This window comes from Rhopilema esculentum, chromosome 1, assembly GCF_057945365.1.
Source record: "Rhopilema esculentum isolate cy_ngs chromosome 1, ASM5794536v1, whole genome shotgun sequence".
NCBI classification, from domain to species: domain Eukaryota; kingdom Metazoa; phylum Cnidaria; class Scyphozoa; order Rhizostomeae; family Rhizostomatidae; genus Rhopilema; species Rhopilema esculentum.
Window position 1 is genome coordinate 986,598 of NC_142815.1, and position 26,140 is coordinate 1,012,737.

Consider the following 26,140-nt stretch of genomic DNA (forward strand, 5'->3'; position numbering starts at 1 on the left):
ATACGAAATTAAACAAGGACTATTGCTGTAAATTCCGATTTCCCTCACAGCTCTTCGTGCTTTGGTTTCTGTTTATAATATCTAAATCTAATTCGATCTAATTTACCTGAAGTGTAGAGGGCTAAGGACATATTTTAAGTCTGGGGACATTTTAACCTAGCTTAATGGATTAGAACGAGATCAAAGCAAACTGGCATTTCCATTGACTCATTTAAAAAACGGATACATTTTAACCCGTTTTACCCTAGGTAAGTGGAAAGGCTGGTTATGACTCTACCGGTAAATGTTTTGACGTACTTAATCATGAAGAGTGTCAGACGATAAGCTCAATTATATTCCAGAATGTTTGCTTTTTCAAAGCCATTTTTTTATCAATTCGTTTTTTTCTTAGAATAAAAGGTTTTTGGAAGAGCAACTTTTGACCACAGACCGTCCGAAAATTTTTATCTCGAAGATGAATAGAATTGTTTACGATATCTCATTGAATTGAATTATAATCAAACTGAATGTATCACGTGATTGTCATTGGGCGTTATTCAACTGGCTGGAAGTGAAAATGGCTACAGCGTAACTCTCCGCTTCATTGGCCTAAATTAAATCCGTATCATCTACAGAGCGACAAGAGAACCAAGCGTTGCGAGCACCTTTTAAAAGCTCAAGAGGCTTTTGACTGGTGTATCATTGCCAGATTTTTAATTTTGTTCGTTTGTTGTTGGAATTCGAGGAGGCTGAAAGATGGCTAGCAAAGACGACGAATACGACTATCTATTCAAGAGTAAGTTTTCCATTTCGCATTCTCGTTTGAAAATGAACTTCTTCCAACATTATCCAACAAACCTGATTTAAGTCTTTAAATTCAAGTAATAAGATTTTCTAGCTAGTTGTCTGCTAGTTCTCAAGACACCAATCTCCTATTAGGTTTTCCTTTCTACTTTATTTTGCTTGCATAAACATTTATACTTGAAATGGCGCAGTGTTCCTTCTTTGTGAACTCTGTTGTTTGCATTCTGTTAATGCTACGCGTATAATTAATATCAAAATATGGCTTATGTAGGCAAAAATGAATACAGTCTTCCGCCATAAGCCTAGACTAAACGCTGTTGCAAAATGTGTACACGGCAGAAATTCCATTTTGTGATGAGGCGGAAACAGTGTTGAAGACTTAATCCAATCTGTCGACATAGAAAGCACTTGATTTTTTCGAGGCCCCTTCCCCCGAGGAAGTGATATAAACTGCAATAAATGACAACTTTGGGTAATAAATTAGCGTTCATTGCATTTATATTCGACAAACCTTTGTTATCCTAAGAATTCCAGGCAACAAAGATCAGCGATAAATGTTGTAATAAAATTGCGTTTCAATAGCCCCACGGGTTTAATTCTTTATAAATGGGCTGAAATCTATGGATATAACAATTAGCTACGAAAAAGCTTGTTAAGATCGAAGCAACTGCTTTTCTTTTGGGTTCTTGATAACATTTTCGGGATAGTTACAATGTGCAACCTGATTTAGGCCATGGTCTTCTCTTAATCTGAAATGTTGTACAGCAACAATAAAAGCTGGAGACACTCTGTTTCCTTGCATTACATGCCTTACAGTAAATTACGATTTTCATGTATGATTTTGAATATCATTTACATGTTTAACATGCCAATCATAATACAAAATATTTGAAGTTGAAAGGTCTAAATTTTGACAACCAAATTACATCCCACAGGCACAACCCAGTGATTTGTTTTCTATAACTGTCTGAAAATGTTTATTTTTCGTTGTTGAAAGTCCCCACTTTTCAGGTAAAATCCGGTTAAACAAACTTTCTGCCAGACTGGTATGATCTTCCTTCAAGTTCAACCTGTTTCAAGTTAAGAAATTAATTGTTTTGTTAATCAATATTTTAAATCTTGCAAAAGTCTACAAAAAGCTGTGAAAAAAGATATTCTTTAAACTGCATATATATACATGTTTTAATAACAAAAAGGACATTGCAAGCCTGGCCATTTGAGGAGAGCCGTAGCTTTTGCTCCCCTCTAGACTCCCCTCAAATGCAGGAAAGGAGCTACAGATTGCTCTCCTAAATTGAACATAAAGCAAATTGCTGTCCATGAAATCTATTTTCCCCTTTGTTTCCATTCTTATTTATCTACAAATAGATCACCAGGAAATTACTAGGAGATCTGTTTACTGTTTCCCTGCTCAACGTCTTATAGCCAGGCCCAACATAGTAAATAGAATTAGCCTGTTTGAGGGATGCCAATGAAATACTTTTGGCAAAAAGTTGGTAAACTGTTGAAGTGACTTTGTTGTTTGAAGCCCCGTATGTCAGGGTAAAATTTATAAGCTATGCACAATTTATTTGTTTTATCCCTTTGTCTGGGACATGTTGCTCATTTACAAAAACTTTCTTGACTTTTGCTCCAACGAAGCCTTGTATGCCGGGGCAAAATATTAGCCATAACTGATTTATGTTTGTTTGTTGTTGTTTATATTTACAACAACTTTCTAAGAAAGAAAAGCATTGTGAAATGACATGCTTTTATGATCATTCAATGTTTATGAAGCCTTAATGTGTTGATGTTGTCTGAAAATTGACTAAGGACAAATTTCAACTTCTATAATGCAGATGAAGCCCTGTATGCCGGGGCAAAACATTAGTATATATATCCTTTAAATTCAATTTATTTTGAAAATTTTATTTCGTGACATTGGATTCTCGTCGACGTATTGTTTTGTTCCTGTATATCTTTCATAACAACACTCATTGCAAGATTCACAGAATCCGGCGGACAGCCTATCCTGCAGTTCTTTCTTCTCACACATTAACTTTCTAAAAGCCTGTATTTGTGACTAACTTTGCCATAAAATACAACGTCCAGATTGCATTCTCAGTGTTTTTGGTTGAGAACATAAATTCTGGTATACTTTTTGCACAGATGTGATTAATAATTGACTATTTGGTTAGAATCCTGAATTAAGGTAACATATATAACATAAACAAAAATAAGTACTAAAAGACCAAGATTAACAGCAATTAATTGACAAATTTAGAGAAAACAAGCATGAAACTACGTACAAATTATTTTTTGCTATTATCAAAATAACTGCACATGTGAGATGTTTTCAGATTTCATTTCTCAAAGTAAATCTCACAGATCATTTCGAAACCACCTTAGATTGTGCGGTTAATCTATTCTCTGGTGAATTTATTCTCCGTACATGACAAAGAATGCAGTCTGGTATGACATCATAGTGTGAGAAGAAAAGCGATAATATAGTTAGCAAATAAATTTAGTACCAGAATGAAAATTGGTTTCTTTTCTAGCCACTTGATAACAAGTACATGCTGAAAACCTCCTGTTTTTAACAATCAAGCTATTATATTTCCCTTCTGGTACTAAATTTATTTGTTAACAATGTTATCATTATTCTGGATGAAGTACCATACGCAACATACATATTTATTTGAAAAGAAAAGCATTGTGAAATGACATGCTTTTATGATCATTCAATGTTTCTGAAGCCTTAATGTGTTGATCTTGTCTGAAAATTGACTAAGGACAAATTTCAACTTCTATAATGCAGTCCTGGTAATATGAAATTTGTTTTTGTGCTGGTAATTGCACACATTTAAAAGTTGAGATGTGCAATGGTTTGCAATCCATGAACAAAGACCTTACTGTTTTAATAAAGACCTCGTAGCCTTCGAAATGCAAAGTTTGTTTGAAGGGGTGTAACTCTTTTTGAAAGAACGTATGATGTTTTTATAAACCAAAAAAATTTTCACAGGTTATTAGAAGTTTCTTGTAAGCAAAATGAATTAACAAAAAGCATACCAAGTTATTTGTTGCCATTACTCTGTTTTTAATGAAAATGGAGTCGAATGAATCCATTCCTATTAATATTCCAGTCTTGACTTTCTAACATACTTTGCATTCCCATCAACATGCTCCAAAATAGAAAAATTTCATACCAAACCTTAGTCATTCGAAAAATCTGTTCAAGTTTGAGGTATTCAAAAATGAGGTCATGATTCTCAGTTTTCAAAAAGAGCTTTGATATGAAAACGTATGAATATATAGTAATGAGAAACAGCTTTCTTTTCATTTTGACCAAACAGAGTGGCCAAGAGTAATTGGTAACGGTTGAAAAATATTCAAAAATGAAAAGATCTTAAAATGTATACGTAGGAAAACAGAGTAATGGAAACAGGACTTTGAGTAATTTTTCCTAAAAGATGCTATCATAATAACTTTTGACTGCAATAGAGAATCTAACAAGAAATTTAAAGAAACAAAAGAGAAAAAGGATAGTCAGGTGAAGTGTTGTATCATTTTTGTGATATGTTTGGGCATTTGCAGGCGTGTGTCGAGGCATGCATGTGTCATCTTGGGCCAATATAACCTGGACTGCTAATGGATTTTGTATTGCTGTTTTGACCTGGAGACCAAATTGTATTTCACAGTGCTCAAGTAGCTACCATCCTTGCCTAAGAATAACTGGAACGCCTTCCCATTGCAGCATGCAAATAAACAAAGCAAGTCTAAAACTACCTTACCAAAATATCACTGCCGCTTCAAAAATTTCCACCCTCTCCCCCTGTACAATGTTGAATTATTTTCTCAATACCTTCATAGAACTTTCAGTTAAAAAATTTTACCTTTAAGATCAAAACAGCCCAATTTAACAACATTGTAATGAGGGTAGGGGGATTTTTCAAAAAATCTTTAGCTTTGCACAAGTGTTCCAGCAATTTTGGCAACCATTGTAGTATCCTGTGCTCATATGACCTTATTTCAGGCAATAAGAAAATCCGAAACAGATTTAACTAATTTTGTAGATTGATATGGTATATATACAGCTATAATTTGCCTATTTTTTTATTCCAGCACACTAGCCGCCATCGTTGTATGAGATGACTTTCTGAAAGATAAAATTTTTATCAGCCCTCCAACTTTGCTTTTCTTGTAGTTGTTCTCATTGGAGACTCTGGTGTAGGGAAGTCAAACTTGTTGTCTCGATTTACAAGAAATGAATTCAATCTTGAATCAAAATCGACAATTGGTGTAGAGTTTGCGACAAGAAGCATTCAGATTGGAGGCAAGACAATCAAAGCACAGATTTGGGACACTGGTGGGTACATTCATTTGTTTCTGTTAGGCATTTCTGGTTGCCTCTAAAGTGACTGGAGCCTGGAGCATCATGCTGCAGTAAAGTGGTGGTTACATGATTAAATAGAGCATTTCTGAGTTTGGGGTGTCATGATGGAATTTGTTTTTCTTTAGCTTGTTGCAATTCCTCAGGTGGAGTTGCAATCCAGCAACAGTTCATGGTAGATGGAGGACGTTTCCTCTATAACAGTCATATCTAACCTGCTTTTGTGAATATCTAACACCAAAATGACTTGTTACCTTCACTTTCCTGTCAGTTGAATACAGGTTGTTTGGTACACAATGTGTCCATAATTGTCTTTCAAAAAACAAGCATTTGAAACCTAACTAGAGCCTGATGTTAATCTGGGAAATGTGACCAGGAATGCAAGCCTATAGATTTTAATCCACAACTTATTATACAATGGGTCAGATATTTGGGGGGGCAAGCCTATTGTTTTGTCAATATAATGTCATACTCCCCCATTGTCTTTGAACAAAATATCATTGTCTTCCAAAATTTGGGGCCACTGCCTCCCCTATGTGTCCACTACTGATGTTTTCAAAAGTTTTTGATCAAAATTCTGAAGCTTTGTACTCTTAAGAGTGCAGTCAACAAGCTATTCTATGTTTTGAAATGGTTGCTTTTTCAAAGCCTTTTTTATATTTTGTACTGCCCAAATTTTGTTTTGCAATGTTTTTTCAAATTCTATTTTTTTCTTGCAGCTGGGCAAGAGAGATACAGAGCAATCACTAGTGCGTAAGTAAATATGTTTTTGTTTGAAATTTGTGAAACTTGATTATGAGTTTTCACCAATTTATAACATCTTGTTTGCTACCATCCCAGAAGATGGGCCTCTCAGTTAAAAAGCAATAAACAGATATAAACAGAAGTCGGGTAAGCAACTGCCGGTCAGGAATTGGCCAACCTGTGAGAATGATAGCAATCAGATGCTCATTGATTGCCCAATGTCGATTCATGATGGATAGATTGATTTATTTAACAACAGATTTAGCACCAACTTGATTTCACTAAAAAATTGAGCAAATTGAGGCTTGTTTGTGTTGTTGGATATTGTCAGAATTTCTTCTTGATGAATTCTTTGGAGGTGTACCTTCAAATATTGCTTCAATTAATCAGACAAAACTACTCTGCATTTAACTTGATTTCCCTTACTTGCACTTATCAATCTATATTTGCTAGATTTAGCACTTGCCTTTTTAGCCTAAAATCTTTGTTTCTCTCATGAAGCAGAAAATGACTATCAAGATTTTGAAAAGCGCTTGAATTAACAGACAACCAAAATATTGGACTTTGAAGTTGGCATGCATTTGCAAAAGCTTGCAAAGTTTGCTTTAAAACCTTTTTAATATATATATATATTTAGAAGAAAATAGTCTTTTCATTGTTTATACAGAATTTAAAAATGGCTTTGAAAAAAGCAAAAATTTAGTAACATGCTTGTTTGGTTTGAAAATGTTTGCTTTTTCAAAGCCATTGTTAAAAAAATGTCATAAGTTAGATTATTGAAAAAGTAGCAATTAAATTCTTGTATTTTTTCAGATACTACAGAGGAGCCGTTGGTGCCTTACTTGTTTACGATATTGCCAAGCACATAACATATGAAAATATTGAGAGATGGCTAAAAGAACTGAGAGACCATGCTGATTCAAACATAGTTATCATGACGGTTGGGAACAAAAGCGATTTGAGGCACTTGCGAGCTGTGCCAACGGAAGAGGCGAAAGCATTTGCTGGTTTGTTTTGTACCATTTTGATTTGAAATTAGGCTTTTCCTCTCATAACCTACTATCTCCTGCTAACAAATTTATTTTGTCATTTCTTAACTCACCCAGCACTTCTGTTAAGTTGGTTTTGTTCTCTGTCTGTTTGTCACAGCTATTGAGTTTTGCTGACAATTATAGAAAAGGAATGTAAGTGTTGGTCAAAGGACACACATTTGTGCTTTTCTACTTGACTTGTTCTTATTGCACAGGGATGAATCAACAGTTTTTAGTTTTTAATTGGATCATAAATGTCACCAAAGTTTTATGATGGAGCCTTCCAGTTGCAATGTAGCAAGAATCCAACTTGTAAAATATGAGATCAGAGAAAATGTGTTTATCAAACTTTTGCCATGTTTTTATTTGACAAGAAACATCGCTACACGTTGACTTGGTTAGTTGGTCCACTTAGATACTTTTTTAAGTATATATACGATAAAGTTTTATCATTAAATATGGCAGCTGCTTAAAATAGCTATTCAACAAATCCAGATTCAAAGGCTTCAAGAGATAAGAAATTTTATATATATATATATATATATTAGAACTAAGATTCCTTGTTACAAATTATTTGTAAAGACCTAGCCACCTTTTGGTCAAGTCTTGCATTTTGTAATCTTTTTGCCCAAAGTTTTTTTGTATATAATCTGCAGAAGAATTATAAACAATTCAGTTCTTTATTGTAGCCATTGTTATGCAGATTTTATGAGCACATTGAAATTCTGAGTAAATATTTTTAGCTTGAAGTCATAATATTTTATTTTTCATTTATAAATTACAAGTTTCCTATTCAATGGATTCCAATCTTATTTAATCATTTTTGTATTGCTTCATGAGACACTCAGCAATCAATTCACCTCTTTGTGGGTGAAGAATATTTTAAACATACAGTTTATATAAACATTTTAAACAGAATATTTTAAGCATTTTGTTAAATTTTTCTTCATCTCTCAAGCCAACAGTACCGCTGTGTATTCAGAAATTGTAATTGCAATTTTGGCAATATTCTCATTGATGTTTCTTCGTTTCTAGAAAAGCATGGCTTGTCATTTATTGAAACTTCAGCTTTGGATTCTACTAATGTTGAAATGGCTTTTAGGAATATTCTTGAAGGTAAGTTTCAGTTTATTTTTGACATATATTTATATATATATATACAATTCTAGTAGCAAAATGATGATGTCATAAATTTACTCCTAGAATTTTTCATCTTTGGTCACATCAACAGAAAGGACCATTCTGTGTTGTAGTCAGCAAAAAAACTGAGTTTTAATTGATGGTTTCTGTATGGAATAGCCTGCCGGACAGTATTGTGATGCAGGCAAATTCAGATACCTTTTACAACCTGTCGAAATCACCTTGAGGTGTAGATTTTATCAGTAAATTTTAACGTTGTAGCTGACTGGGCAGACATTTGTATGACCCAAAAGGTTTGTTAAATGTGTATAAATGTAATGATGATGATGATGATGATGATGATGATGATGATGCTGATGGTGATGATGATGATGATGATGGTGATGATGATGATGGTGATGGTGATGGTGATGGTGATGGTGATGGTGATGGTGATGGTGATGGTGGTTACCTGTTTTCTGGAGAGTTTCAAAAGTTTAAAAACCTGCATCAATAACAATGGTTTAGTGATAGGAAGGAATGTACTCATGGCCATATAAAAGGCAATTTGAGAGAGATCTAACTGACTTATCACATTTAGAAGTACTGCTTGGTGCTCTATTATGTTGTTATGTGATCCAAATTCAAAAATTCCAGAAGTTTTTATTCAACGAACATCATCTCAGGTCATAAATACTATTTGTCTTGAGTGTACAGATCAACGTTGCCTGGCAGTGTTTCTTGTATGCTTCCTATGTCACATAAAGAAAGGCTCTCCTTACAACATTTCTCCTTTACAACAAATCTCTGAATTAGTTGGAATTTCTCAGCACCTTTAAACATTTCTCCTTTTGTCAAAAATCTGCTCTCTGGATTCTTTATTTTCAAATTGATGTCTTTGCTGTTTGTACATCTTTTCTTCCCTTTTCCTGATTCAAGAGATCATAAGGGTCCTGATAGAATTTGCAAAGAACTTCCAAACCTTAATATGATATTTTGAACTATTTGGTGGCACTGTATATACTCAGTTTTTTATCCCTGGAAATGGGATGAAATTCAAACACAGCGACAGCTATTATTTCCATGCACATTTAAAGTTTAGGTTATTAGTTAGCTTAATGATTTTGTTATTAATCTTCTTAAAACTGCGTTGCCAGAGAGTAACTGATGTCGAATTTCAGGGATGGACAATTCTGTCTCCTGCACACCCGTTTTTATCTACGGAAAACTGCTTATCATTACAGGGGGTGACCACTGGACGACCAAATTTTAATACTGGAAATGTCCACCCCTGTCGCCAGTGTTGCTTTTAAGGAGACCACAGGCCATATATGGGAGACCACATAAAGATCTGCTGGTCTCCCACCAGGGAACTACCTTTTTACTGGAATGGTACAAAAAAAATTAGCAATATAACAATTTTCTAGCTCTAGCCTTATGAGTATATGCAGTTAACTCTCATGTGATCCTATGGTTTTTGTTTTTGATTTTCACTTTGCAATCAAATTTTAAGTTTTCGTTGGATATTTTTGTTGCTCTGTTATGCTTGATCATATGATCTGTTTGTTCCATGTTTTTCTTACTATAAGTATGTGCAGTCAAAGCTAGTGTGGTCACATGATGTTTTTGAGCTGTCAAACTTTAGGTCATGACATGCCTTGTTTTTTTGTAGAAATTTACCACATTGTATCACAGAAACAAATACGAGATGCCAGTGACCAGGACAATGCGCAAGTAAGTAACAATGTGCGACCCATTCACGTGCAACCGACTGCAGAAACTGAACAGAAGAAAAAGCTGCAGTGCTGTCAATAACATTTGTTAAAATTGCCCCCTTTAATAGAAATACCACCTTAATAAAAGAAGCGGAGAACCACTGTTTTGGACAAGTTATATTATCATTATTATTATTACTGTAATTATCACTATTGGAAAACTTTGGCATACGGGGCATTGTGTTGCCCTTAATCGATCTACCAATCAGATGATTGAATCCGTTCCTAATTATTTGTAAGTTTGTAGCTAGTTTTGTGTATGGTTTCATTTCGCTTGATTTATGATTAGCACCAAACTAGGTCTTCAAATTAATGTAGCTAGCTGATAGCTTTCTGACTGATTGGCATGTATGGGAATCCAGTTTGTTGGCACCCAGAAACTGCTGCATTGCAATAACTGAATGTCACCTCGTGGTAGCAAGGGTTTCTGTCTTTGCCACCGTGTTGTCAATCAAGATAACAAATTTACCCTGAAGATAAACATAGAAAAATGGGCATTTATAAGATGAAAGTAGTTTAGTTGGGTTTCTTCGTGTGAATAACATGGGTTACCTTCTATTCGACATAGTTTCCAAGCTTGATTGAAAAATTAAAACCAGTTTCCATCAGATTAACACCAATGTTTTAAATTTCCCCATATTGAACAAAGATAGCACATATATTGATATTGTTTTTGTTTCATAAAGTTACAGCAGTTTTCTGTTAACCAATGCAATTTTCCATAAACCTATCAAAGGTTTCTTTAAACTTTTTATTTCTTCTCCAGAGGCTTCCTGTGGGTTTCCATCAATGTAACATAGATATTTCTTAATTTGTTCTTTCCTTGTCCAGAAGCTTCTTATTTCCAGGAACGTAAAAAAGATTTATGTAAACTTGTACTTTGTTTCTCAAGAGGCTACCAGTAGGTTTCCATTTACTTAATTAACATAGGTTTCTCAAATTTTTCTTGTTTCTCAAATCGCGTGCTGTACGTTACAGTGGTTTCCCAAAATTACTTGTTTCTCAAATAGCTTTATTCAGGTTTCCTTAAACGCGACATAGGTTTCTAAAAAACTTACCTGTTTTTCAAATTTCACCCTGTAGGTTTCCATGAGCTTAACATAGGTTTCTCAAAACTAACTTGCTTCTTTTGAATAGCTTCATGTAGGTTTCCACAAACGCAACATAGGTTTCTCAAAACTAACTTGTTTCTCAAAGAGCTTCCTGTAGGTTTCAATTGACATAACTTAGGTTTCAATCGACGTAACATAGGTTTCAATCGACGTAACTAAGGTTTCAATCTAGTTTAACAGGTTTCCTTACAGCTGAATGGTTACGTAGCTTGATCATGACTGCTTAGACAGTCAAGGTACTGCATTGTTTAATACAACTCTGACCCTTAAGCATTTATTGAGTATGAAATAAGATTTAATGAAACCTTGTTTATGTAAAATTTCTATGCTTCCGATGTTGTTCTTCAAAGTATACCATTCACTCGTGCAATTTCTTTAAATGGCTAAATGACGACACCATTCAAATCTAATGAAATCTAGATCTATATTTCATTTGAATTTCTAATGTGGACCACATCGCCTGAAGTAACATAAAATTTCTACAAATACTCAAAGTCAAGAAGTGACAATGGTAAAGAAATTTTTATTGCGCGGTCTATCCACAGGGCTCAAAGGTGCATATTTCAAATCTCGGACATACTTAAAGGTCATATGAAACAAAAAATTTTATCCGCCAATTTACGCAATTTGATGTGCCGGGTTAAGAAAATATTGCTTAAATTTCCGAAAGATACCTGTAAGACACCAAAATTTAAAACTCAGAATTGGAGACTAAACGTGATACCGGGGTCTGGGGCGAGAGGACAGGAAGTGAGGTAATATGTTTGTCATGACCTTAGCCATCAAGCCTGGAAGCCGTAGTAAACATATTGAAAATGAGCAACTGCTATGTTGTCAGTCGGGTAGCCATAAAGTAATATTGATTCGGATCAGTCTTCGAATTAATTTAATGAGAGTGAGGAAGCATTGGCTGAATTTGGTGGCACTTTTAGCTTTACTAGCACAGAACACAGGCATCCTCCAAAGAATAATCATCAATCCTCGTCGAACGATTAGGGAGAGGACTATCCTGAGGATGAAGATTGCATTTGACAAACACAGCTTGGAATTGGGTTTAAATTATGAGTTGCCTTGAATCAATGCTAAGTTAAATTCTTTAATTTTCTGTTCCATTATCTTTACAATTTATAGTATATCGAGGCAGAAACTCCCATTAAAACAATTTGAAGAAGGAGACAGACGTTGTTGCACAAGAAGCTTTGCCTTCTCTTGATAATTTCTGTTATCAAATTTGCTTCCAATGAAGGCTTGGAATGGTCATATCGACAAATATTCTTCAAATTGCAGGTTCTAAAACTCATGAAAACACTACTGCAATCCCTGAGCAAAACCATAAAGTCTTTCACCCACAATAAAATCAGCCAGTTTGAAAATAGTAAGAATGCGCCTATTTTGTTTTTTTTTAAGACAAGGCTTCTAGATTCATTGAAAATTCGATTTTCTTGATGGGGTATGTTAGCATTGTGAAACCGTAAAGAGTGCTGACGATAATGCCGGCCTAGCATGGTCTGGGCTTTACACACTGTTTAAAAACCAAAAAGCAGGTTGTACCTAAGGATTTGTGATTCTAGTATCAAGGGTAGGTAGACCCAGGGGGTTACAAGGGAAGGTAAACCCAGCCTCTTTTAGACCAGACACGAATCAGTTGACTGATAGCTGCCTCATTTAAAAGTGTTTAACTAGGCCATTATTCTGCTCTTAAACATCTCTTTTTTCATAACAATAAAATAATATTGCAAGAAAACCCCCATGAGTATTTGGTCTTTCATGTAAAATTATCGAATTTCAACTTTGGCTAGTTTAGTATAGGTTTTGCATCCACATGAAAAAGTATTCAGTTCCAACGAAGATTCACAAGTCCAGCATAATTATTGCTTTTCAAAAAGTCCTTCCCAATTTATTCACGACCAAGTCTCCTAATTAAAGGTGCTGGTGCACCCGGACTGCAGCTTTTCTACTTATCGGACATCTTTCAATTCATTTGAAGAAACGAGACATGACCCCCGGGCCAAGACCATTCGACAGAACTAAATTGCATGAAATTTTAAGGTCTGAAACTCTTGCTATTCAACACTTTTCAGGGGGAGATAGGGCTGCTACTGAAAATATATGAAACTTCATCGTAGTGTACCAATACTTTTGGCAGGCATTGCAGCTGTTCCTTCATCCTGAAAGACAAAATCAAAGCTTCCCTTCCTTATTCTGGTCAACAACGAAGGCTGCAAAAACCTTTTACTTTCCCTGTCTTATTTTGGGTAAATCACCCACAGATTAATGGACAAGCTTTTGATAGTGATGGAAAATTTACTATCTTGGTATTCAATTAAAACAATATTGTTGAGTTGTTGGTACTGACTTATTTTTGTGACAACATTCGAGGCAGTATCCCCATCCCCGAGGCATCTTGTCACAATAAACAACTGATGCTCAAATCTGACAGATATGATTCTTGAGGAACACCATATGTTAAAGAGACAGATTTGATCCTTGAGGAACACCATATGTTAAAGGGAAAAGCAGATATGATAATTTAGGAACACCGTATGTTGATATGGAAGTTAAACAACAAATATGGTAAAATTTTGAAGATGCTTTGCTTTTCAAGCCCCTGAAAGACGAAAAAGTTTGTATGCATACAAATAAACAAAATTGTAGGTTACATACTAAATGCACTAAACGGGTAATCTTGTCGGTGTTTTTATTCACTTGCAGTAAATCGGTAAACACAGGTGACTGTAAAAACATCTTTGAAGGAATAATTCCATTGGCCCGTTTTATCTTGGATTATATTCGATATGTCCCTACTTTTACAAACTTAACTTTATGTAAACAACAATTTTCTATGACAGCTCGTTTGTTGTGATTTTCTTAAAAGTCTCTCATTCTGGAATAAATTTAAAACAAAAAAAGTTGGTGTATGTAAACATGTTTACTCACACGTTATTTGTATTAAATCATTCTTACTGCATTTTCAATATGGAATTCATGGTGGACATGTCCCATTCACCATTCCCAGCAGTATACAAATGTACATGGTGACAAATGACGCACGCAGACATTCAATACCTCTTGAAAGCGGGCTGTACATCACGCAAGTACGCGTGTCGCAGCCAATAACCACAGTTTGATTTCGCAGGCAAACAAGAAGAAACATGCAGAACATGAACATGTTAATATATATTTTGCTCGCAATATTTTGTACTGTTGATTGTGCAACAGTGACGACTGGGAGCTTCTTCCGTCAGGTTTTACCGCGCGAAGAAAATGGCAACGAGGAAGCGTTGTCTGCGGCATTTTTCAGTTGTGACAATGTGAAGGATTGCAGATATCTTGTGAAATCAAAAGACACACCAAGCACCATCCAATCTGTTGCCAAAGAACCAGACAAAGCCAGTTTAGGGACGTTTTCGGAAGTATACGAGAAAGGAAGTGAAAAAGGTGAGTTTTTAAATATTCTTCATTAACATGTATTCTATAATTTTGATATTCAAACAAGGGGACCGATTAGAACTAGCGTTTGCAAAAGATTTATGATATTAAAGTAGATTGCGCCATATTCCATAGATCTTTTGAAATGCTTTTTATGATTCTTCAATATGAATATTCTGTATGAATCCGCCAATCGACCATGAATTTCTAGAATATAATACCAAATAGTACCATGAAATATGACACGGTTAAGTATGATATTATAGTGTAACATATGATATCATTTGGTGGCATATGTTACCAATTTAGACCAGAAAATATCACAAGGTGCATTATCGTATTAAAGGATATGATAGCATGTCATATGAAAAAGCTACAAAAAAGAAGAATCTGACATCCAACAGAACTCCTTTCTTCAGTCAAATCTTCTCTTCAAGAACTTTTTTAAGCCTGACCAATCAAAGGGTGTTTATTATAAACGGTGTTGTCCAAGGAAGAGCATTTTGTCACAAATCCCCGCTATGGTTAATCCTTGCTGACTAACATCGTCATCAGAAATCCTTTCTCTGTCGGGATCCAGATCAGGGGCGTCACCAAAGAGGGGGTACGAGGGGATGCGGTACATCCCAACATTTTGTTTGTTGGCACATTTGCCCGGCAAAGGATGGAATTTTTACTCACTCTGGAACCTTTTTGCAACAATTGCAACACGTTCACATTTGTGTGTTGGTGAATTTTCAAGTATGGCAATAGAGTATAAACTTTTAAACAGAAAGGCATAAAATAGCACATCAGTGTATCTATATTTTGACCACACCCTTAAAGTGTGAGACACGCCCTTTTTGTCGGCAAGAAATCACCTCTTCACCCCTTCACCCAGCTTGATAAAGGGCCTTTTAATAAACGACGATGGCTCAGTGCAAGGGCAAGAGTCGCTATCTGAAGACCTAAGGGTCCGTGGTTCGAGTCCCTGGCATGACCAAACTTTGACCCAGATAGAGGAGAGTCGCCAGCTCTCTGTAATTCCAGGCGTAGGAATCACGAGGTGTGGTCACATTGAGAGGGAGGACCAGGACATTGCTCCATAAGCATAAGCTTCTCAGTGTCATTATTTTAGATTCTTTGCAAACAAGATTTACTCTCCTATCAAACGCTCCCTTCAAAGCGGCTTCTTCTTTCTAAAGCATTCCCAATTATGTCCCCCAAAGCACACTCTCCCCCTTAAAATGCAGCATTACTCTCCCAAAGTACACTATTTCCTTCCGAGGCACCCTTTGTTCACCAAAAGCACCCTTTCTCTCAACCTGTGCTTCAGACCGCTAACCGAAGGTAGCTCACAGACACCTCACAGTTCCTTCAGGTTAAACGGTGTGCAGCCTAGGCCACCTCTCTCCATCAACAGCCTTCAAGATTATCCTCTCCTCTTGAGCAAAATGTTTTCATCCATCGTTTCTCTCTTACAGCGGAAGCAAACATCGCATTGGGGAAAAGAACCAATCAGGGCACGACGTGGAGTTTCAAGGGACGATCATATGAAAGCTCTTTTGCGGTCGATGGACTTTTGGTTAACCGTACATGGGATGAAGAAGGGGGTTACTTCGCGTGCACACACACGCTTAACATAGGAGGTGTGGCTTGGTGGGTAGATTTTGGACGGCCAGCTGCTATATGGAGGGTAATCATCTACCACCGTGCCGACTGCTGCCATGATAGATTGACAGATATGGATATAAGAATAGGCAACAAAGAAGAGGCTGGTGGGAATCCCTTGTACTTTGTTAACAAATTGGAAACACAGGCGCCAGATTACAAGATCGTTGCTGATCTACAAAGTTTTCCAGTCGGAAGATTCTTGTTTCTTGAGCTCAACAAACCGAATAGCATTTTGAACCTCTGCGAGGTCGTAGTCAATGGCAAGCTCTTGTGACGTTGTCTCTGTCTGTTTATAGAGTTTCAAGTATTGAAACTTTATGTTTCAGGAAGGTTTGTTTCAATTCCTGCATTAGCCTCTGTATTTTGCGAACCTTTGTTTCGATTCTTGCATATGCTTTTATGTTTCAGGAAGGTTTGTTTCAATTCCTGCATTAGCCTCTGTATTTCGCGAACCTTTGTTTCGATACTTGCATTAGCCTCTGTATTTCGTGAACCGTTGTTTCAATTCCTGCATTAGTCTTTATGTTTCAGGAAGGTTTGTTTCAATTCCTGCATTAGCCTCTGTATTTCGCGAACCTTTGTTTCGATACTTGCATTAGCCTCTGTATTTCGTGAACCGTTGTTTCAATTCCTGCATTAGTCTTTATGTTTCAGGAAGGTTTGTTTCAATTCCTGCATTAGCCTCTGTATTTCGCGAACCTTTGTTTCGATACTTGCATTAGCCTCTGTATTTCGTGAACCTTTGTTTCAATTTCTGTATTAGCCTTTATGTTTCGGAAACCTTTGTTTCAATTCCTGTATAGCCTCTATGTTTAAAGAGCATTTGTTTCGATTCTTACAGTAGCCTCTATGTTTCAGAAACTTTGTTTCAGTTCATGCACTAACCTTGGTATTTTGTAAGCATTTGTTTGAGTTTGTACAGTATCCCCCTCCAGTGGTGGCGCTAGGTTTCCTCCGACAAAGGGGCTAGCACTTCCGACGGAGGGGCTAATTTTTTTAGAGAACGATAGGGCTAGGGGGCGACAAGGAATTGTAAGGGTACTGGAGACCGAAGGCGAGCGTTGCGAGCCGAAAATTCGGGGGGTCCGGGGGTACTCCCCCGGGAAAATTTTGGTGGCTACACCCATTAGATTGGCTAAAAATGCTATCAAAATGGTGTAATCGTGTTTTTTACTACGTTTTTTGACATATTACTAAGGGCACGTTTGCCCCCTCCCTTGCCCCTCCTAGCAAAGGGCAGGAGGGGCGCTTGCCCCCCCGCGCCCCCCTTCTCCGGCGTCCCTGGAAATTTTTTTTGAAAGCTGCCTCTAGATAAGCTTAAAACTACTCTAAATCTTTACAACTCATCAAACGTTGCCAATTCAAGTAGGGCCTATCTTTGGAAAGTATGAATTTAAATAAAAAGCAACCAACTGAACTTAAGGAAAACTGGAACACAACGTAACTTTATAGGAACAGACCTAAGCGGTGGAATACGCACTTCTACATATCGAAAATTCAAGTCCAAGAATCAAAATTGTTTCACAGAGCAATTCTACTCTTCGGGAACTTAGCCTTAAATCTGTCTTTTTTCTAATTTCCGCCAAAACTTAAAAAATTCGCTCCGACAAAAAAAATTCAAGCATAATTTATCTTCCGACGGAGGGGCTAGCCTCCTCCGACGGGGGGGCTGTAGCCCCCCCTGCCCCCCCTCTGGCGCCACCACTGTCCCCCTCCCCCTTCAATGCATTGGGAACCACTGTTTTGCCAAGCACAGTTTTCAAACTTGTATTTAAACGGTGCTTAAAATGGCGGCTCACAGAATATCAGGTGAATAATTTCTAAAACTGACATTTAGTGTTCAAAATAGTTTGCTTGCTAAATAACATAGACGCTTTGGGTTTAGATTATTCTTTTCATTAGTTTCAAAAGCATAATAAACGTTGAACGTTTTGCTTCAATTTGTTGATTTTCATGTGCTTAGATAATGAGCAAATCAGAATTTAGGATAAACAAGTCATTGACATCAAATGTAGAGCAATTCACTTTGTGTCAGTATTGAAACTTTAAAGTTAAAGTGCACTGCTAACAAACCTTCCCAGTTATAATTTTTCATGTGAAAGAAGTCTTAAGCAGTTTGCTTTAAATTTCAACATTTTTCGTTTACGTTTTTTTAATAAAGTAACACTTCGTGGTCGTTTTTCATGAATACTCAGAGAATCTTTTACAGAATTGTTTTGAAGCAATGCTTCAAAGTTTTGCTGGATTTATCCCCTCAAAACTGCAAACCAATCGTTAAATTTTCTTTAAACCGAAAGTCGAAGGAATGGCGAATGCATTTTCTCGCCTTAACATATCGTTTACAAGTCCCTTCACCTCATAATTTTGATTTTGAAATTGGTCCGCTTAGGCCCATGGTCACTGTGAGCCGCCATTTTGACCTACCGTTTCTATACTTTTACGACCCAAGTTTGTAGCAAAATGCATTCAAACGCAAGCTGAACTGACTGACTCGCGTTTCTCTCGAGGTTCTCTCGCGGTCTAATTCACAGAGCTGAAGCGGACATCTGAAGTTGTTTTAATGTGTAAATCTTTGCTTTAAACTTTTCAACGCTCCTTCGTATTATTGTGATGGCAAAATAGTTTTCTGAAATTTCTTCATAAAGCTTTGATTTTAAAACAATGTAAATCAAATGTTTAATTGATGTTATACTTACAAAAAATTATCTGTTTAAGTGTAGTTATCTGTTTCTTGAATATTTGGCTAAAGTTACACTATACCGGATTGCTGTCGGAGCGTAGTAACTGTTACTCCGGAGTGAACTTTGGGGTTGCAGTCACACCACGACGCTCCGCTTGCTAATACGCCTTTTAATTCCTTTGTAAAAAAGGAATGTGCTTTTGTAAAACCATGCGTAAAAGGCACCAGATCAAATTATTTCATGAACTTTACGAAGCTGTGTGCTGTTGTAAATTCAAATTCAGTAGCTACTGAATAAATTGACAAAAACAACCAGTTAATCACAAATCTTAAGCCAGTTAATCCCAAATCTGTTACCCTTGTACCAACAGCAACCCGCTGAAGAAGTAAATGCATTATCCTTCTTTCCCCGCATATTAGGCCAATTGTTGGTCTTGGCCTCTCCTGCTGTGAAGCCGATCGGTAAAATTATCTGTTTCAAGACAAGCAAAAGGGCTTAGTGGGACAAACATACCCTAAGCAGAATCACTTCGCGGACCCATTTTATATATAAAACGAACTTGTCCATATAAATATGCCTTTTGAAGTTTAAAAATGTGTTTTATTCAAGCGAATTTGAATAAAAGTCTTAAATATGTAATGCAGACCGTATGTATGAAACATTTGACAATTGTCAACTATGGCAGGGGATAGAATAGGTGGACACTTTGAATAGATTTCACAATAATTTATAATATGGGTGAACTGATTTTCATCACGATTGAAACTGCAGTCCCACTAAGTATATCAAGACCTGATTCTACTCTACGATAGTCAAGTAAGCATCTTCTCAGAAACCATCTAATAGCAAAATCACATTCCGTAGTTTTCACAATTCCAAGTCATTGTAGGTGGATCGTTGATGGTATTGCAGCTATCAGCTCACTAAAAGCAAAAGTATAGGCCATGATCTCTATCCCTTTTAAAAAACACTAAACCAAACGATAAGATGCTTATCTTGTCCATTGATATCATTGTTCAATGACGAGTTACCCATTAATGTGTGAAAAGTGGCACCAGAAGTCATCGTGGGGAACCAGAGGAGAGTTGATAGCGAAGTTCTTGAGGTGAAAGGGACTAACTTGTTGTCGTTTTTAAACCACACATTAGTGATTTAGTAGCAAGCAGATTCTACCGTAATGCAGAAATTGGAAGAATTTGAAGACACAATTGATATTTGTAGAAGAAGAGACAACAAAGAGGAGAACCAGAGTTGAGGCTTGAAAGATTATCCACTTCAGTCACGACGAAGCTGAAACACGAATGTTACTGCAGTCTTGTGTTTATGACAGTGGCGGATTTAAGGGGGGGCAGTTGGGGCAGTTGCCCCTCCCTCGACGAGTTGAAGCAAGTCTGGCGCCCTTTTTTTGGAAATCGTACGCCCCTTTCAAAGAGTGAGAATCAGGTGATAAAGTTTCTGAGACCGATAGGTTAATTTGCTTCAAGAATTACCTCAAAGTTATGTTGTTTATTCCGAAAATGTATCTGAAATTGTTGTATATAGCGTACTCTCGTCACCAATTTTTGAAAAATTTTCAGCGCCCCCACTACTAGCTGCCCCTCCTTCAAATTTGCTCTGGATCCGCCCCTGCTTTATGATACCAACTCTGCCGATCTGAGGCTGAAACTGAAACCAGATTAGCCATCAGAGCACGATCGGATAGATCGCTTTAATCCAGATTAGCTGAAACTTAAACATAGGATTTAATAATAAAAAAAATAATAAGATGATCATTTTATCATGTTAATTTTGATACACAGCCTTAGAAAGATTTTTAATCAAGCTTTGTTTTTTCATATATAGTTTCGCAAGGCTAGATTGAATCTCAGCCAAAAAGAAGCAAAACTCGGGTTGGTTTTTTAAAAATAGATGAAATATATTATCAGTAGCCGGAGCAAAATGAATCCGGGTCAGTAAATGTGTGTTTGTTCCAGCTGCTCTTTAGTGATGTCAAAAAGGATTTCTTACTGTGATTATATAGAGCAGGCTCATCATGATATGCAGTATTAACTGGCAATAATACGCAGGGCACCCCCCCCCCCCCCCTACAAAATTATTGTCGGCACATTTTCTAAAAGTAGAGTTTTGTCGGGTTTTGCTTTCAATGTTCCCAAAGCAATAGCTTTAGCGAACAATTGGGATAAGATGAGGATGTGAACTTCAAAGTATTGCCCAAAAGCCCTCAGCAATTCAAAACAGGTAAAGTTAGCGCTATGGGTGTCACGGAGGGGTAAATGTCCCCCAAAAGCTTCAAATGACTCCCTTTCGGCAGCCGGAGTCTAGAATCTAATGTCCAATATCCAGGGCGAACTAATTTTTACCTAAAGTTTAGGGTTTAAGGAAGGGTCAAAGTTTATTGAAAAACTCTGAACATTGATCCTAGAGGTACTGGAAGCCACTGTAAGCAGGGCTGCCGAGGGGAGCAAGGGGGCAAAATGCCTCAGGGCTTTGAGGTCGAGGGGGCCTCAAGTAGTAATGAACTCCATTTTAAGAATGAGATTAATGAAACGTAGTTATGCCTAAAAATAGTTAAAAGTTCTAAACGATTGCAAGAAATATTCTGAAATGCAAGACAATCTAAAGGGCGTGGTCGCAAAAATTTCCTGCTCGCTCCGCCCGCAGGGGGACCTCGTCTTTCGGTTTTGTTTCAAGGCCTTCGAAACCTAAGTACTCACAGTCACTCGAAAATTGAAGCGATGATTGATTAATGAGAACATCCTCTCTGATAAACAAAATCAATTGCGTCAAAATGCCGCACCCCCATATTAAAATATCTTAGGCCACGCCCTTATTTGTCGGCAAATTGGTGACTGGCACCCCCCTAAGTGAAAATGCTTAGCGACGGCCCTGATCATGATATGCAGTATAAACTGGGAATAATACGCAGTTTATACTGCATATCTCCCGAATAGCCCGACCAGCCAGTCTGCCCCTGGTAAAACTGTCATGAACGCCACATTGATAAGTTTCTGTCTTCTGTCTCTTCTCCAACATAAAGGCAATGAATTCACCGACTTACTTTCTTCTGCTTTCAATCCTACGAATCTGTTTCAGGGTTCTAAAGCTCTCGCACATTTTCATGATTTTCTTTCGTGGCGCCATTTTGGAAACGATAGTCGACTTTCGCACCAAATTAATCGCTCCACCGCAGCTACGACTCGAAATTAATTCGCTTCGGAGATAATACGTAGTATAAATTACAAACAAAATTTTTAGTTCATTTTGTCGCATTACTGACGAATTTTATGTAATTTCATTCGCTGCGGTGATAGTATGCAGTTTAAACTAGGCCTTAAGTGCCTTTCATGGTGGATGAAAATATTTGTAAGACAATGTTGAGGCGTGCTTGTTCTATTGGTTGGTAAGCAACAAGCAAAAATTCTAAGCATAAATTTTAATGAAAACTTACAAAGTAGCATTAGAATGGATACTTTGTAGCATTAGATTACAGCGGAGGGTTCAAGAAAAAATTGCTTATATGACCACGAGTTGTTTTGAATCCGTCGATAAATCAAACAAGAGTGGATAAAGTCATGGAACTCCGTCTTTTGATGTTCTTGGCGATTGCCGGGAAAGCTTTCACGCAATATGTAAGCACAGGCAGTATTTTCCAGTCAGTTGGCACCGCCAGTTCGATGACAAACAGTGAATCTGATGATTTCGTTATTAATAGTTCGTTCTTTGCGTGTGACCGTGAGAAGAGCTGTCAAATTATTGTCAAAGCGAAAACTGATAAGAAGTTCAGTAAACTGGATTCACGGCTAACCAAAGAAGAAGAAAAGGCGTTTACATCTGTTTATGTCAAAGAAAGGAATGGTATGTTTATTAATTTTCTAAAAGAAATAACTCTGGTTTAGCGATTGGGGAATCTAGCTCTTTCAAACTATTGTACATCTTTAATGGAAATCCTTGTGTTTTATCTGAAAATCCCTGGATATTTTTTCGTTTTGTAGAAATCACGAACTGTGATTTTATGCATCCATTCTCTTCTCTACTATGTTTTCGGAGAGGGGGGGGGGGGGTGGAATGGGGTATTCCCTTTTCATGATGATTCAACCCTGGGTCTATGCCGTATCTGTATTTTGAGCCAGTAACCGGAAAACCATTTAGGTATGGTACTATGGCAGTGCGCCGATGAAGGTTATCCACGATGCAGAAATTTTGAGGAAAGCAATGCATCATTTGACAAGAGTATATAAAGTGATAGGAATTTATTGCTGTGCTTCAACTTTTCTGTCCTCCTGAGAAAGCGTCAAAGCCAAAATATAGACGAAGAGAATTGTTCAAAAGTTGCAAGGAAAATATCGAGAAAGAAAAAAAGGACAGATTTCCATCTGGAGGAAGGTTACGGCATTTTTTGAATTCTGAAAGGACCCCAAGTTATTTTCAGAACAAGTCCCACAATCACTACATTCCAAAGGAAACTGAAGGATTTCCAAGAAAATTAGCATCCTTCCCGAAGCACGATCCCCAGGCAGACCATACTGTTCTAGTCTCTCTTTTTTGCTTTTTTCACGATTAGGTGCAAATATAATGAGCAATTTCGTTTAGATTAAAAACTAGTAGCTGATAGGGTTTTCGTGTACAAATATGATACGATAAATATATCAATATAAATATTCGTGGGCCCAACATACACCCTTGCTTTACCCCTTCTTACATCTACAATTCTTACTAGCTTCCCGTGTTTGTAACACAGTACACGCTAATTGAATAAACATCGCTTATCATTACATGCATAAAACATTTTCAAAGTAACCAGATGCTTTCCGATGCAATTTACATGTAAACAGTATTTAAATATTACATTAGAAAAACAATACATGCTGACAACACAGTTGAATCGCGTACCGATTATTTTTCAGTTTACACATGTTTTGTCATGACATTGGCCTTAATACACCGGGTCAGCACATCCATTTTGCTTTCGAATACTTGTCAAAGCAGATGCTCCCCGGAGTTTGATTACTCCGCAATATCTATCATATTTTTAGGGTACTATTTCAATGCTCAACAGTTTGGTAGATTTGTACCAAAAAGCTATTAAACAATATGGTTTATACAGCAAAAATGTGTGTAGTATAAAAGCAAAGAACGAGGATGATCGACAACTTGCGAGCACCTGAAAGCAAGGACGCCGTAGAGGGGGGCGATAGCGTTTGCACGAATACAAAACATTATGAGGATGATCTGTGTAGTCATGTGACTTCCATTTTCATTGCTGGTATAGTTGTTTTGAATTTCGAAGTGATTCATATGAAATTCTGATTGTAGTACCGTAATCATGACCACATTCCTCAAAACCTGTTAAAAAATTATTCCTGAAGTAAGCTCATTTTTAAGACGCCTACAGAAAACCGAAATTGAATGATATTATCTGAAAGATAAGAAGAGATAAAAATTTTTAAAAGTTCTAAAAATAGATTTTTATGACGTCATCACTCAGTGGCGGAAAATCATTCTTCAATTGGGGGAGGGGGGCCATGCCCCCCCCCACACCCCCGCAATTTCCGCCACTGTCATCACTCCGCCATTCTACATCGCCAGCATTTCATTTCCCAAGCTAAATAACTTAACATGTTCATGTCTTCTAGATACAATGTTATTTAATGAATTTTGGAGAAGACTTACGTTACAAAACCTGACAGAGGCACTCCCACCCGGATTCTGCAAAAGGTATTTTCCAGGCCCGCCATGGCTTGTGTTCCAGCGTCGCATTGACAATTCTGTGGACTTCAACCGCAACTGGAACGCGTATAAACAGGGATTTGGGGATGTCACCGGTAATTTCTGGCTCGGGCTTGAAAATCTACATTTACTAACAGCCCCCGAACAAGGAGCAACATTGCGTGTCGAATTTAGGCACGTGAGCGATCCGTCCAAGTTGTTCTATGCTCAGTATGCCGACTTTAGCGTATCAAACGAGGCTGCAGGGTATCGCCTTAACACTGGTACTTTTACCGGAAATGTAGGTGATTCCCTTAAGCCTCACAACACAATGAAGTTCTCTACATTTGACAAAGACAACGATGCATCCAGTTACCATTGCGCTGAAAAGCGGAGTTCTGGCTGGTGGTTCAAAACATGCCAAAGGGCAAATCTAAACGGACAGTTTCCACCAGTACCATACACACAGCAGGGAATGAGTCACATGACTTGGTACGATGCAAATAATGAATTTGGAGGAGTGTATTTCTCTGAAATGAAGCTGGCCTGCCGTTGAGGATCTGCTATATACAACTAGTTTAGTCTGTCGTGCATCGCGTTTGTGGTTCGTTATTGTTAATGAGAATGTCTTTCGATGTTTGCGTCAGTCCATTTTGTTTGTCATCGTGCCATCTCTATTTTAGTTGTTTTTAGTCATTTGCCGTTAATTTGTGTCATTAGGGTTTAATGTGCGTCACTCGTGTTGTTAAAAGCGTATGTTCTTTGAGTGCAAGTCCAGTCGAGTTGAAGTTATCGTTGAACGAAGTCGTTATTTTGTAATTGTAGCTTGTTGCTAATTATACGATCGCTATTGAAGAATCTTGGTTTTTTAAAAACGTTATTGCGAACTGGAGTCTGGTTTATGAGCTTTACCTGCCCTGTAAAATGAGTTATTTTACATTGGTGACCACGACGTGACAACTCGCGGCCTTCATTTGGAGCGGAAAAAATGATGTCATTGGAGCAATCGAAAGATGTTTTATTAGAGATCGTCACAGAAGTAATCGCTTATATGGGTGAGAGGATAAGGCTGGCTGAATACAAAGCAATTAGTTTCTAATAAGATAATGACATAAGGACACGGGGGTAATGTGACGTCACGTGACTAATTAAAACTATTTTACTACCTAAAACGCATTTCTTCAAGGAAAAAATAAAAATACCCTGCAAATTTCACTGCTTAGACAAGACCTACTTTGTTAAAAACGTTATTCAAGCCACGTTTTCCTTCGCGGAGGATAAGCAGGAACTTCTCTTGATGTAACCCACATTTAACCCCCAAAAATGCAACAATTCGCCATTTACCATCGCAATTCAATATTCCAGTTGCCAAAGAACTCGAAACCGATAATCAAAACTTCCCCGCCGGAAAGTAGTACTCCCTGCCATTTCCGCCTGGTCTATGAAGGCAACTCGGACCACTTCTGCACAGTCCAGTGTAACAAGCCCAGTGAAAACTGGTTGAAACCATTCCTGATTAAAATTTCCCGGAGAAAAGCCTTCATTCCCCGCTGAAATACTGTCACCGAATAAAACTTCCCCCCTTCAAAATGACAACTGTCAAGAGTGAAGCCGTCCCCAGTGGGATCCATACCCGATGAAACCCGTCTCTTGTGAAAACTGTCCCCGATTAAAACCGCCCCCAGTGAGATCCATTTCAGGTGAGAATCGTCCGCGATGAAATCTTCCTCGATTGAAA

At 37.3% G+C, this 26,140-nt stretch overlaps 3 protein-coding genes across 3 annotated transcripts; all 3 read left to right on the top strand.

Annotated features, from left to right (window-relative positions):
* Positions 1 to 522: 522 nt before the first annotated feature.
* On the top strand, positions 523 to 11,253 carry LOC135690195 (ras-related protein Rab-11A). The gene is made up of 6 exons (XM_065207673.2): positions 523 to 775; positions 4,967 to 5,128; positions 5,872 to 5,905; positions 6,710 to 6,903; positions 7,963 to 8,043; positions 9,719 to 11,253. Exons 1-6 carry the CDS (start codon positions 736 to 738, stop codon positions 9,859 to 9,861), a joined length of 654 nt encoding a protein of 217 aa, XP_065063745.1. The 5' UTR covers positions 523 to 735; the 3' UTR covers positions 9,862 to 11,253.
* Positions 11,254 to 11,404: 151 nt separating this feature from the next.
* On the top strand, positions 11,405 to 16,510 carry LOC148960616 (fucolectin-1-like). Its single transcript, XM_089112514.1, has 2 exons — positions 11,405 to 14,371; positions 15,826 to 16,510. The coding sequence occupies exons 1-2, from the start codon at positions 14,086 to 14,088 to the stop codon at positions 16,287 to 16,289; spliced, it is 750 nt and encodes a 249-aa protein (XP_088968640.1). The 5' UTR covers positions 11,405 to 14,085; the 3' UTR covers positions 16,290 to 16,510.
* Positions 16,511 to 18,897: 2,387 nt separating this feature from the next.
* LOC135690194 (microfibril-associated glycoprotein 4) lies at positions 18,898 to 25,954 on the top strand. Its single transcript, XM_065207672.2, has 2 exons — positions 18,898 to 22,551; positions 24,330 to 25,954. The coding sequence occupies exons 1-2, from the start codon at positions 22,269 to 22,271 to the stop codon at positions 24,956 to 24,958; spliced, it is 912 nt and encodes a 303-aa protein (XP_065063744.2). The 5' UTR covers positions 18,898 to 22,268; the 3' UTR covers positions 24,959 to 25,954.
* Positions 25,955 to 26,140: the final 186 nt, after the last annotated feature.

Coding starts and splice junctions, on each gene's coding strand:
- LOC135690195 (XM_065207673.2), top strand. CDS start 736: ATGGCTAGCAAAGACGACGAATACGACTATCTATTCAAGA. Junction 776..4,966: donor ATACGACTATCTATTCAAGA/GTAAGTTTTCCA, acceptor CTTTTCTTGTAG/TTGTTCTCATTGGAGACTCT. Junction 5,906..6,709: donor TACAGAGCAATCACTAGTGC/GTAAGTAAATAT, acceptor GTATTTTTTCAG/ATACTACAGAGGAGCCGTTG.
- LOC148960616 (XM_089112514.1), top strand. CDS start 14,086: ATGCAGAACATGAACATGTTAATATATATTTTGCTCGCAATATTTTGT. Junction 14,372..15,825: donor CGAGAAAGGAAGTGAAAAAG/GTGAGTTTTTAA, acceptor TCTCTCTTACAG/CGGAAGCAAACATCGCATTG.
- LOC135690194 (XM_065207672.2), top strand. CDS start 22,269: ATGGAACTCCGTCTTTTGATGTTCTTGGCGATTGCCGGGAAAGCTTTC. Junction 22,552..24,329: donor TTATGTCAAAGAAAGGAATG/GTATGTTTATTA, acceptor CATGTCTTCTAG/ATACAATGTTATTTAATGAA.